This window comes from Chaetura pelagica, unplaced genomic scaffold (genome assembly GCF_000747805.2).
Source record: "Chaetura pelagica isolate M959 unplaced genomic scaffold, ChaPel_1.0 scaffold1222, whole genome shotgun sequence".
NCBI classification, from domain to species: Eukaryota; Metazoa; Chordata; class Aves; order Apodiformes; family Apodidae; genus Chaetura; species Chaetura pelagica.
Window position 1 is genome coordinate 23,301 of NW_009952494.1, and position 12,833 is coordinate 36,133.

The following is a 12,833-nucleotide window of genomic DNA, read 5'->3' on the forward strand; positions in this document are numbered from 1 at the left end:
CAGCAGGATTTGATATGCTGGTCAGACCTACTGTAATTAGTTTGCTCTTCAGTCAGGAAGATAAGCAGGGTGGTGGCTGTGGTGGGAGGAGCAGGCAGGTGCAGGGCAGGCAGGATTCACAAGGGGCTGGAGTAAAACCTGTGCAGGGAGCCCCAGGGGCTGCAGCAAGCTGGGAATCACAGGGAAGAAGAGCAGGAACAGGAAGACTCAATAAGCAGAACTAAAGCTTCAGTTACAAATAATGAGCCACCAAGTAGGGACTTCAGCAAGGGTCTTGCATTCTTCTTCAGGAAAGAAGAAATGAAATCTTCTCTCTCATGCGTGTTCAAAAAATTCATCAGTGCCCTTTACTGGTGCTGATCAGCACGTCCTGCCATCTGAAGTCCTTGGGAAAGCAGTGCCCTTTCCAGAATGGAAGTGACAGTGAGAACTGTGGGCAAGCAGCCTCAGGGTCCATGCAACTGGCTTCTCCTATTTCCAGCAGTTCCTCCAAACACCTTCCATCACAGCCACGGGCTGCTTGTCCCTGTGCCAGGTGCTGGACAGATTGCAGACACTGTCCTTGCCCTTGGCAGGAGTTTATTCTCTGTGAAGCCAGAAGTGATGATATATCTCGGTCCTCTCTCAAGGAGTTATGAAGGCTTTATTCATGGGTGGAAAGTGCTTTAGTTTGTTGTCTGTAAGTGTAGAAGTTTTATGGGAAGGAGAACCTGCTGCAGAGATGAACAGACGTGGCATTTCCCCTTTGCAAGGGCGGTGGGGTGATGGACACCCCCACAAGATTCCTTGGGGTCTGGAGTGTTAGGAATGAGTGGCTTAAAATGTCATTGGGATGAACGATGGGCTGCAGGTCAATTTCTCCCAACAAATATTTCATCTCTTGGAAATGACACCTGGGTTGGGTTTTTTTGGTTCAAATTAGCAAACATATGAAGGACACGGGCCCTTTTTCAGCAGCTCTTTTCCTCTGTGATGTTTCAGAAGAGTCTTTTGTCTAGCAGTTGATGTGAGTTGAGCTAGCAGGTTCTGCATCTAGATTCAGAAGCAAAACTTTCCAACCAGGTTCCACAGTATTGAAGACGAGGATTTTGTCCTGAGTTAGCTCTGAACACAAAATAAGATGATGGCACAAAGTTCAGACGTTGTTCACATTCCACTTGTTTTGAGGGCTCACACCAGGTTATAGTACAGGGCACATATCAACTCTGGCAACTTCCAAATGCTTTAAAGCTTTTTTGTTTGTTTCTATGCATATTATTTTCTTTGATTCAGCTCCCCAGCTGTTAATTCACTAAGTGAAATGGCACCTTTCTGCTTTGCAATTGGAAATATGTTAGAAAATTGAGCAGCAGCTTGTTACTGGTTTTCCACAAAAAAAACCCCAACAAAACAAACCCTACTGACTCTAGGTTATTCTTTGAATGTTTTGATTAATACCAGTCTGAGCTGATTCTCATCACTGAGCAAACTTGCTTGGTTAAAATTGGAAAAAAACCCCTAAAACCAACCAGATAACCTGTGCAGGAGATCTCTGCAGTCAGTGTTTCCAGTTTTCTGATGGAAAAGGGATTGGAAAGTTTCCTGTGCTTCTATAAGAACTTTTGCCCTTGCCTGTCATCCCATTAGTGTACAGGGGTTCCCTGGCTGTGCATCACAATGCTAGGACAGAAGGGTGCCTGGCCCATCTTACATGTTCATAATGTTCAAGGAATATGTTCAATAAATAATGTTCAGTGAAATGTTGCTCTGAAGAGCCTGGACTCTCCTGCTGAGGGTGTGTGATCTCTTTTCCAGCCTCAATAATTCTGTGATTCTGTAAAATTCATCACTAAGGTAGGACCTGTAGGCATCTGTAGGATCACTCATTTAAACTGAGAGTGCTGGTCAAGTGTTACATGAGTCCATGGGCTGAATATTCGTGGCACTGCTTATCAGCCTGTGCCAGGAATGCAGGGTTTGGAATGGAAGCCTCTGGAGCAAGGTGGGACTCCTGTTTCCAGCTCAGCAAAGAGCTGAGAGTACGTGTTCCAGCTGCTTGGCACCATTTCTCCTTGCTCTGCAGCTGGAACACATCCTACCAGCACAGCCCATCCCACAGGAAAAGCTTTGTTAGCAATACAGGAAAGCCAAGTACTGAAAGAACTCCCCCTTGGTCTTATCTCTTCTGAAGCAGGAGCTGTGTGGCTGTTCCACAAACTGCATAGAGAGGAAACAGATTCTATTGCTCTCCAGATTGTGTTTTAACACAGTTAGAAAACAGCAGGTAACTGGAGCCCGGGAGCCTCTGCATATGGCTGTTGGCATTGTCTAGTTCTCCTGGTCCTACAGAAATTTCTGGCCAGACCTATTTCCATGTCATTTGATTCATCTGACTCTATATACAGAGATACTACAAAATATATTGTGAGCTGAGTACAGTGTGGGTTTGGCAATGCCAGAGTGGGGAGATGAGGCTGTCGTGGGCTTGCAATGGCTTGAAACCATGAAAGATGGGCACCAGTGAGTAAGGGATGCTGGAAACACCCTGACCTACCCAGAGTCCAGCTTGGACACAGGAGCAGGTCCAGCTAGGGACTTTCTTGGACTTTTCTTCTGGCCTTTTCCAAACCACACAGTTTTATCTTCTTTGCTGTTAATTTAAATTAGGCACAGTATTATTCTGCACACTCTCAATTGAGAGATGTAGGCAGATCCCATCTGAGGTGGTCCTTGGCTTTGAGGTGCCCTGAAGTTAGGTGGGAAGGTCTGGACCCAGCTTAGCTGACATGTTCAGGTCCACATCTGAGATGGCCATGGCTGCAGGTGCCTCACCTGGCACAATGTCTCCATGTTTCTACATTCACTAACACTCCTCATCCAGTTTTGTAACTCCTTGTGAAAGCCTGGAGATGAAATGCTGGTGGGCAGAAATTGCTGCTGGGCTGGCTGAAGATGGGTGATAGTTGCTGTCCTGTTTGATCTGAACGCATACCATGCAGTACAAGGTATCATTTCCCTCCATCTATTTTTTGGCTTGGGCTTCTGTTCAATTGATCCTGTTTATTTATATTTACACTGATGAAGTGGCCTCACGTGAGACACGTGCTTCCCTCCCTCCTTCTGCCCATTGCTTGTAGGCCCACATTGTGGCAGGGATTGGGTTTGTCTGTGGCAGAACCTTCTTAGCCCACTTGGGGACCTCTTAAAGTGGATTTTTTTTGGTGTTTGTTTGTTTTTTCTCAAGGCTTCAGCAGTTGGATGCTGGGTAAGTCAGCTGGAGCTGAAGGCAAAGCTATTGCATGGAGTTTCCACGGGCTCTGTCTGGCTCCTGTTGCAAAGCAGGAAAGATGGTCTTGTCTTTGGTGAGAGTTGTGTGGAGGGTGTCCCAGGCAGGCCAGCCATGTCAGTGACCTGCCACTGCCTTCAGGTGGCCCCGGGACTGTCTGTGTTCAATGCACCCCAGGTCAGGTGGCCCCAGGCAAGAACCAAGCCCCGTGGCTTCCCCTTCCCTTCCGCTTCCAACACAGTGTGAGGGTGGCTCTGAAAAAGTGCCCTTGGGTGGGTGTCCCAGAGTCCAAAGGTCACCTCGAGGGATGAGAGAACCTCCCACGTGAAGGTCCACCATGCATCCCCACCAAGAGCTGCGTGGGCATGGCACTGTTTAACACTGCAGGCCTCCTGCCCAGGGCAAGAGCTCGGGATCCCCCAGGGCTGCCCGTGCGGCGGCTTCTCTGGGCTCATCCTGGAAAAAAACCCCACTTGTTCACCTTCAGCAGTGGAGGATCTTCATGAAAGCCTTGCGGAACTCGATGTTGAAGGTGGTGTAGATGATGGGGTTGACAGCACTGTTGACATAGCCCAGCCAGGTGAAGGCGCTGTACATGGCCGGGGGGATGTTGCAGTCGCAGTGCATGTTGAGGATGTGGGTGATGAAGAAGGGGAGCCAGCAGATGATGAACACACCTGGGGGGGGAAAGGGGAGAGACACTGTTGGATTCCCTGAAAGCTGGACAGATGGAGAGACTGTGAGAACAGTCAGGTTCTTTTGGGTAGAAAGGGAAAGTGCTTCCCTTTGGAATAAGCCCTCTGTTACTCTGTCAGGTCTCATGGTCTCTATTCTGAATGTGCAGGTTCTAAAGAACTGGTGTCATTAGACCCGTCGTGTCAGAAAATCTGGCCTTTGGATGTGCCAGTTTCTTGCTGCCTTTTATGTTCTACAAAGCTCCTGAGCTCTCTTACCCTGCTGTCTTCTGGCAATCCAGACACCCCGGAGGTGGACAGCTTCCTGAGCCCTGGGTACATGCTGGGAACTCCTTCCAGCTGCCTTCCTGTCAGCAGCCTCCTGCCTACCCACCCTCCAACATCTCCAGGGGAAGGACTTCCGTGGAGGCCTGGAAGGACAGCCCACCCCTGGACATCCAGCCTGGCTACCCTCATTCTGGGTACCTCCTGGTTTTCTGCACAAGAGGAAGCCTTGTGCAATGCTCATTCTCACCCAGGACAATGGCCAGCATCTGAGTGGCTTTCTTCTCCTTCTGCTGGGACAGTTTCCTCCTGTTCACAGCCTTGAGAAAGGTCCTTATCTTGCCGTTGGGCATAGAGTGGATCTCAAAGACCTTGGCTGTGTGGGGTGTTTCTTTGGCGTGTCCATTCTTCTCTACTCTCCCAGGGCTGTCCAAGGGTGCCTGCAGGGTTGAGTTGGTGCCCTGATGAGAAGAAACTGGCACAACCAGCTGGTGGTTACTTGGTGCCGCCGGCTTGATGGTGGTTTTCTCAAGGGGGCTGGTACTGGACACCATCTCCATTTCCATGTCTTCTATGTGACTCTCTGCCTCCTGGACAAGAATCAAATGTCCACAACACAAAGACAGATAAGTATATAAAGAGGAGCAATCAACAGCCCTTGCAGAGTGAAGCTGGATGATGCTGAAGAACAAACAAGCCCTCTTCTCCCTCCCTGTGTTTCTGGTAGATGCCTGGAGAAAGGGCTGTAAGGTGGTTACAGATAAAGGTACCTTTGGGTTGGTGGAATCAACAGAACTGCAGGAATGGCTCCTTTACTGCACAAAGAGGCTAAGGAAGGGGAGATAAACTGTCTCTACTCCCCACAGATTTTATTTGGGTTTTCAGAATATAAATAAAAACGAAATCAACAAGCAAAACCCAACAAAGCCAATGCAGCCCAGGACTTAAAATAAATAACAGAGAGGAGAAAAAAAAATCAAAGACATAAAATGTGAAAATGTCATGGCTTTTATAGCTGATCTTTGGGTGAGCTTAGTCTGTCTTTTCGAGCTCTGTGATCTTAAACCCCCTGCTTGACTCTAAGGAGAGGGAAGAATATTTAAATTTTGAGATGGAATGGTAACCTTTGTTCTCAGTTTATTTTTCTCCCAACCCTACATAAATGAATTCTGTGTCCTGAGGGGAGAAGAGGGGAAATGCTCTGGAAAGCTCCCACTGCTCTTTGACACTCACCACTTTGCGCTTATTAACTTGGAAGCTCCCATTGGACTTCACAATAACTGTGCAGAGCTTGACGTCTTCTGGATGAGTGCACTTGTCCTAAGGGGCAAGCACCAGCTCAGAGGTTACACAGGCACAGAGCAATTGGAAAGGGAGGCACGTGGAAGTACAAACACAGGACACGGATCAGAAATGAATGGGTGGGAATCAGGTGCTGGGAATGATGGAAAACTACTCTGAGGAAGCAGAGAGGGAGGGAGGTGCCCCTTGTGCTTCTTGCCAAGGCGAGGAGACCACAAAGATCTGCTTCTGTTTCAGTCTGTCCCTCTCTGCTTTGCTTGCCCTTGGGGCCTCCGAGGTGATGCCCCTGGGGCTGCAGGTCCCTGCTGGTGGGTTTGCAGAGGAGGGTTTTGACAAGAGGTCTCACACTTGCCAGCAGCAGCTCGACCTGCTGACACGCAGCCCTGGTGCTCCCAGAGGCTCCTCTGGCTGCAGAGCTGCCCTGAGCAGCCAGGTGGGATGCACCCAGGCACTGCTGAGTCTGGGCAGCAGGACTGACCCTGCAGATGGTGCAGCTGCAGCCTGGGGTAGCCCAGCCCCAGCTCAGCAGAGCCAAAGGAAACGCAGTCTGGTTAAGGAAGCAGCTCCTAACACATCTTCTTGGGGGACATTTCACCAGTAAGACCTGTGGAGCACCAGCCAGTGACCTGGTAGCCCCGAGTGTGCAGCTGGGGCTGCAGAATGGCCAGATGTGTAGGTGTGGTGCTGAGGGACGTGGTTTGGTGGTGGACTGGGCAGTGCTGGGTTGTCAGGTGGGCTCCATGATCTCAAAGCCCTTTCCCAACCTAAATGATTCTGCGATTCCCTCTGTGACCCAGCGTTCCCGCCAGTGTCCTTCGGGAAAAGGAGGAGGCTCTTTGGGGGATGAAGCAGCGTGGGAAGGGGAAGGCTGGAGCCTGCTGGGAGCAGGCAGAGGTGGTGGAGTTACCTTCAGAGGGGCTTGTGTGTCCGAGTCCAGGCCGTGGCTGCTGCGCTTGGTGGTGACCCTCTTCCTGCGCCTCCGGAGCACTATGTAGATCTGCACATACACCAGCAGGGTGACAATGAAGGGGACGTAGAAGGAGACGATAGAGGAATACACAACAAAGGCAGGGTTGGCAATGATGCACTCATTCTCATCTGGAAGACAAAAAGTTTCAGGCTCGTTGTCCCCGCTGAGCCAGCACCGGCCTCCCCTCCTCCCTCCTGCTGCCAGAGGCACAAAGGTACCCTGAGGGGAGGGGGTTCAGGGTCTAGGGGGGACCCCCATGTCAGCTGGATGTGGTACCAGATCAGCCAACTTGGGTCACAGGGAGTCAGATGTGACCCCAAAGCCCCTGGCTACTTCTTGCCTTCTCATGCAAAGCCCACTGATTCCATCCTGCATCCAGTGCTGCCTTCCTGGGAAACTGGGGCTGAACAGCCTGTCCTGTCCTGTCTGCTGAAGCTCTTTGTTCCATGACTTTCCTTTTCACATACTGAATATAAGACAGATTTGATTTTTTGCAGTGGAGAAATACTAAGGTAATACTGACCATTGTTGTGTCCCAGTGTAAGTAACCTCAGTTCCAGTGTGTCTGGAACAGCAACAGATGAAACCAATCCAGAAACAGCTGCCAAATAATCTTGGATGGCACCTGGAGCAGGGGTGGGTACATCCCAATAAACCTAACATTTGATCCCCATCTTTATTCCTAACTGGAGACTCTCTGGGGACCCAGGAAAGCCAGGAAGGTGCCAGCTGCAGGTGGCAGAGCCCTCACCTGTGTGGTTGAGGCCGAAGAGCAGCGGGCAGGAGATGGCGAAGGAGAGCACCCAGACCACGGCGATCATCAGGGTGACCCTGCGCCGGGAGCTGTAGCGGGTGTTGTACAGCATGGGCATCGCCACCGCCGTGTACCTGGGGAGACAGACCCGCCTGCTGACACCCTGGCACCCCTCTCTGAGAGCCTGGGAGTCCCACGGGGCACGGCAGGTGTCGGGAATCTCCAGGGTGTCCCCTGTTCTGGAAGGCTGGAATCGGCTGACACGGGTGGTTTTGTTCTGCTCTCTCTGTGCCTTCCCACGGGTGCCTGCTCCAGTGCTCAAGTGTGTAAACAGGAGGACAGAAGCAGGGGCACAGGGACAGGCATTTCCATTTCCTTTCTCAAGAGCAGTGTTTCTGCTTCTGAGGAAATCCCCGTTCAGACCTCATTGAGGTCATCATAGCATAGTGGGAAGGGACCTTAAAGATCATGCAGTCGCTCCAAGCCCCATCCAACCTGCCCTTGGACACCTCCAGGGATGGGGCAGCCACAGCTTCCCTGGGCAACCTGGGCCAGGCTCTCACCACCCTCACACCAAACAATTTCCTCCTCATGTCTAGCCTAAATCTAGGTCCTCTGACTTGGTCTTCAAAAGATGTCAGCACCACCAGCTCTCACAGTTTTCAAGTCTCTGTGTCACAGGTAAAGTGAGACCATGCCAAGGGGGCTGTGACTTGCTGCCCTGCAGCCCTCACCTGTCGATGCTGATGGCACAGAGGTTGAGGATACTGGCCGTGCACATCATGACATCAAGGGTCATGAAGATATCACAGTGGATTCGACTGAACCTCCACTCACCAACCACCTGCAAAGGGAGAGAAGGAAGTCAGCAGAAGAACTGACTGAGGATGCACTGCTGAGAGGGCCTGAGGGAGGATTTTGCATGAAGATACAGACACTTGCTGGTGGCTGGAGTCCTACCCATTTTGTCTACAGAAGTTCCAGCTGGAATCAGGTCCCCTGTGGTGCCAAGCTGGATTGTTTGCCTTCGAGGACTTTGTCCTTTCTGGTCTGAAACAATGGCAGGGCCACCAAGGAAGTCCTCTGCTCCATCCAAACCCTTCTTTAGCACGTTCTCCTTTGGGCTGGTGTGGTTTTGTCCTTCCTAATTCCACCCTGTTGCTCTGGATTGCACTGGGCAGCCCAAACAGCAACCAGAAACCTGGGATCCTGTTCCAGTGACATAAGGGAGGGCAGGTCTCCTCAGAGCGACCCGTGTAGGAGCTTCAGCAGCTCTTTGGAGCAGTGCAGAGAAGTATTAGGAAGGAATAAATTCATCTTTATATCCTCAGCACCTCTAATTGCAGCTTTCTGTTAGACACTTTGTGCAGTTATACCTAGCAAAGATCAGCAGGAGCTTTCCTTCCTTTCTTGGTTTAAAAAATTGGGGTAGAAATTCCTCATTTTTTGGTCAGTTTGGGGTTTTTTTTGTGAACAAAGTTAATTCAGAGTGAGAAGCCTTTAGCACACTACATGTTGTGATAAAGGCAAAGAACTGATGATAATGCTCCCAGTTAGCAGTAGCCTTTTTCTCTTCACTTATCTTGCTATTGAAACTGAACTTTGCCAATTAAGTTTAATAGCAATTATTAGGACTGCTGGATTTGACATGTGATGAAAAAAGTATATTTCCCTCTAATAAAAATAGTCCTACCACACTTGAAAATAGAATGAATAAGATATCTATTCTTCAGTTATTTCTGCTCTGATATACATAACCATAGGCAGCATAAAGAAGGAAGAAAGAATGACTGCATTGAAGCCTGAGTGACAGATGAATACTCAGGGATTAAAAAAACACCAAAGAGACAAGTTGCAGCAGTAACTTTGATGAGAATTTGCCCAAAGGTAAAGGTTTCCAGCCAGATAGAACCTTCTGCAGGGTCAGTTTCCTGAACACATAGTTTTGAGCTTATGGGAGATGCTGATTTATTTTTTTTAAAAGGATTTCCTGTTGACATTCCTTTTTGCCAGAGCTTGTGACCCACAGCCTAAAGCAACACCAACAAAAAGAGATCTATTTCCAGTTCAAAGGGTTCTGGCCAGTCTTGGTTTCAGATTGCAGACCCAGAGTGGGACCAGAGTGTGCCAACCCCATGTCAGCTCCTTCCCTGCCAGCAGGTGCTTGTCATGGTTTTTGTTGGCTCAAACTGGCAGCAGGTGTTGCAGAATGTGGGTGAGAGGAGAGAGGGCAGAAAGGGAAATAACATGTGAGAAGGCATTGCTGAGAGTCCTGCTTGGCCTACTTCATAGGCTGGAGCTGAGTGTCCTGACCAGCACCATGCTTTATGTTTTTAAAGTGCCCTGGAAACAACAATTAACTAGAGTGCTAATTCTTATTGTGGTTTCTCAGCAGCCTGTGTGAGGGGGGTGTTTTGCTGGGCATTAATGGGCTCATTGATTGTGGCTCCGTCCCTGCTCCCCTCACAGTTTTATCATTTTTCTCTCCTAAACAAGTGCCTGAAAATTAGTTGTAAACTCAATCTAGTTTCAGTCTTGTGCTTTCCCACTGCCCTCCATGCTTTCTTGGCTGTGGTGCCACCAGCTCTCAGCTGACTGAACAGCCTGTGGAACTTCTCTTACTCTTTCCTCTAGAGAAACATTTCATTCTGTTTATTGTCACAAGTCATTTGCTGCCCAGTAAACAGAGTCATAGAGCAGCTGGGGTTGGAAGGTACCTAAAAGGTCATCTAGATCCAACTCGCCTGCATGGGCAGGTGTCTTGGGAGTCTTGGGCTCTCACAAAAAGGCCATTGCCACCCAACCTGGCTCTGTGTGCAGAGACACTGAGCTCTTTGGTACCAAAGTGAGGGGCCAAGGGCAGCAATGGGAAGGGCAGCTGAGCTGGGTTCTGTTTATCTCGTGTATTGTGACATAAAAGCTCTGGGTTTACATCCTGCACTTCCAGTTGCCTGCTCTTACTACTGCAGCCCTTCAGAAATAGGATTTTGACCACTATTGGGTGCAGTTTGTTAGTGTGACACCCGTGGTGTTGCAGACCCCTGGATGGGAATGAACAGCTCATCTGCATCGTTCTTTTGCTCTTGGCCCCTCCACTCTCAGGCCAGATTTTCAGAGCAATTGGGTTGCAATTTAGCCCCCTGGACAACAGTGGATTTTCAAGTCGTCTGCCTATTTCCTTGAACAATCTGCCCAACTCTTGGAAAATCCAGAAGGCCTTGAAGCAGCTTCTGTCCAGGCTGCTGGACCTGCCCCCTCTTTGCCCGTTCCCCAGAAACATTCAGTATTGAAGGGAACCTTGGGTACCTACCTCCAGGTAAACCACCCAGGGCATGACCAGCGTGGCTACCAGGAGATCTGCCACTGCCAGGCTGACGATCAGGTAGTTGGTGGTGGTCTGAAGGGCTTTTTCCCTGGACACAGCCATGCACACCAGCACGTTGCCAAAGACAATGACGAAGATGAGCAGGGTGAGCAGCATCGCGTAGTAGTTGTACTGAGGCTTCTGCTCCGCGTCCGACCCGTTGAGGGGTTTGCTCCAGTTCCTGTCCCCGGTGTCACCCTCGTACCAGGAGAGGTTTAGGGGATCCATGGAGGTGGAAGTGCCAGGTTCCAGCTCCACCCTGACACAGAGGTCAAAGAGACATGTAAGATGACAGCAAAAGGGTTGTGCACGTGCTGCCCCACTCTTGGGGTTCTCCAGGGCTCCCTGTGCCCTGAATTCCTGTCTGCAAAGGGTGGGTTGGCTGGAGTGTGGAGGAGACCTCAACAGGAGCCTGCAAAGGGTGGTCAGGGATTCGAGCAGTTCGTTTCCATTTCTAGTTCATCCCCCAGGTTTCTGTGGCTAGGGATATGAGCTGAGCTGGCTGGGCAGGGCCTGGGGGGGCTGTGTTGGTTCCCTGAGGTTCCAAGCCCCCAGCTGCTCCTGCTGGGTGTGCACAGCCCAGGGCAGATGTGCCACCACTCACTGTGTTTGTTTGGGCTGTGTCTGTGGGGGTTAATCTTGTTTTGGTTTGGGTCTGTCGTGGGGTTGGTTTGTTGGTGGTTGTTTAGGGTTGTTTTTTGCTTATTTTTTCCCCTCCAGCAGGGAAGTAAATAAATAAACAAACCTCTGAGCCCACTTGTGATGGTGATGGAGTTTGACAGGAGCAGTTTTGCAGCCAGGGCTGGGCTGGGCTGTCTCCTGCCATCCCCCCCGTGGAGCTGCGGTGCCCAGGGGAAAAGGAGGGGACAGGAGTGGGTGCCCCCCCCCAGCCCAGCAGCTCCTGGGGGGCAGAGTTCCCTGGAAATCTCTGGCATCACAGCAAACCAGCATTTCTCCCCTTGGCCACATGCTGGGCACTTCCAGAGGTAACATATAAACCAACCATGTCTTTTGCTGTAGAGTTCCCTAGAACCTCTCCTGGTTTGTGTGTTTTCTGCTCTTTTAGCAAAGGTAACTTCAGTTTTTTGGACTTTTTCTGTCTCCCAGGGTTGTCTCTGTGCTTTGCTTCCTTAGCTGGGTCATTTTCACCACACTGTAAGGAGTCTGTCACCTTTGGGCTCTGGATTGAGTCCCAGGCTTACAGGCATTTTGTAATGGATGAGGTGGAATAAGTATGAAAATCAACTGAACACAGATGAGGAAACAACAATCTAAAGAAATTTTGCTGTCTAGGTATAGAGGCCTGAGAGTTCTTGGCTACAAACTCCATCCTTGAGGTTCCTTCCAACCTGGCATCCTGTGGCTGTAGGAAACACAGGCAGCCAAAAGCTGCTCTCTGGGAAGATGTACAATCCACCTGGGATGTGGTGTGTGAGGAGAGGGTGGTGGATTCTGCTTGTTTCCATGCTGCTCATTTCAGCCCCTTCCCAGGGGAGCTTGTGTGTGTAAAAGCAAAATACCAAGATCTGTACCTGGGCCTGAAGTGGCTGCATCAGCAAAGGGTGACGTGTCAGGGAGTGGGATCAGACACAGGCAGGGGCTGTTCCAAAGGAACTGGAGATTTGGGCTGCTTTGGTTTGGGGCTTTCTGGTTAGAGAGACCTTGAAGTGACCTCTTTCAGTGCTCAGCACTTCCTAAAATCCAGTATTCCATGTTTCCCACCCTGCATCTCCATAAAGACCACTCTGCCTGGAAAATCTGGTTCTCAGACATCCCAAAACAGGCCATTTAGTTTTCTGGATAGGAGACAAAGTGGATTCAATTTATTAAACCATGTAAGTGATCAAAATAGCAAAACATTTGCAAATATCAAATTCACCTGGGAACAATGGTCTCTTTATGTTTCACTGAGCTTTTGTGTGCTTTTCTCATTCAAAGAGCAATTTGTATAACAATCCTTGGAAATTTGTTGCATATGGGTCCTTAATAGCTGATAATTCAAAAAGTGTCTGTCTGACAGTGCTATCAGCAGCACTTGATAGCTCTACAAATGTCTTCTTAGCAACTGTCAAAGTGTCAGAAATGTAATTAAATGTTAGCTTGTGTGACTCAGAGTGAAGGGGAAAAATCAATGCTAAATGCAGCAAGAGGTTTTTTTCTTTTCTCCCATTGCCCTTTGATAATGCAAAGCTCTCTAGAGAAGGCAGGAAGGCAGAAAA

General features: G+C 49.6%; 1 protein-coding gene across 3 annotated transcripts; it reads right to left on the minus strand.

The window, feature by feature from the left end:
* Positions 1–3,748: 3,748 nt before the first annotated feature.
* DRD2 (dopamine receptor D2) lies at positions 3,749–10,864 on the minus strand. Of its 3 annotated transcripts, none has more exons than XM_010008879.1 (7): positions 10,561–10,864; positions 7,985–8,094; positions 7,248–7,384; positions 6,434–6,624; positions 5,458–5,544; positions 4,475–4,814; positions 3,749–3,942 (listed from the first exon to the last, which is right to left on the minus strand). In XM_010008879.1, the coding sequence occupies exons 1-7, from the start codon at positions 10,840–10,842 to the stop codon at positions 3,749–3,751; spliced, it is 1,341 nt and encodes a 446-aa protein (XP_010007181.1). In that variant the 5' UTR covers positions 10,843–10,864. The 3 variants fall into 3 exon arrangements, with proteins under 3 accessions (XP_010007181.1, XP_010007183.1, XP_010007182.1); XM_010008881.1 differs by having other exon boundaries at positions 4,475–4,664; positions 10,561–10,842; XM_010008880.1 differs by lacking the exon at positions 5,458–5,544 and having other exon boundaries at positions 10,561–10,842.
* Positions 10,865–12,833: the final 1,969 nt, after the last annotated feature.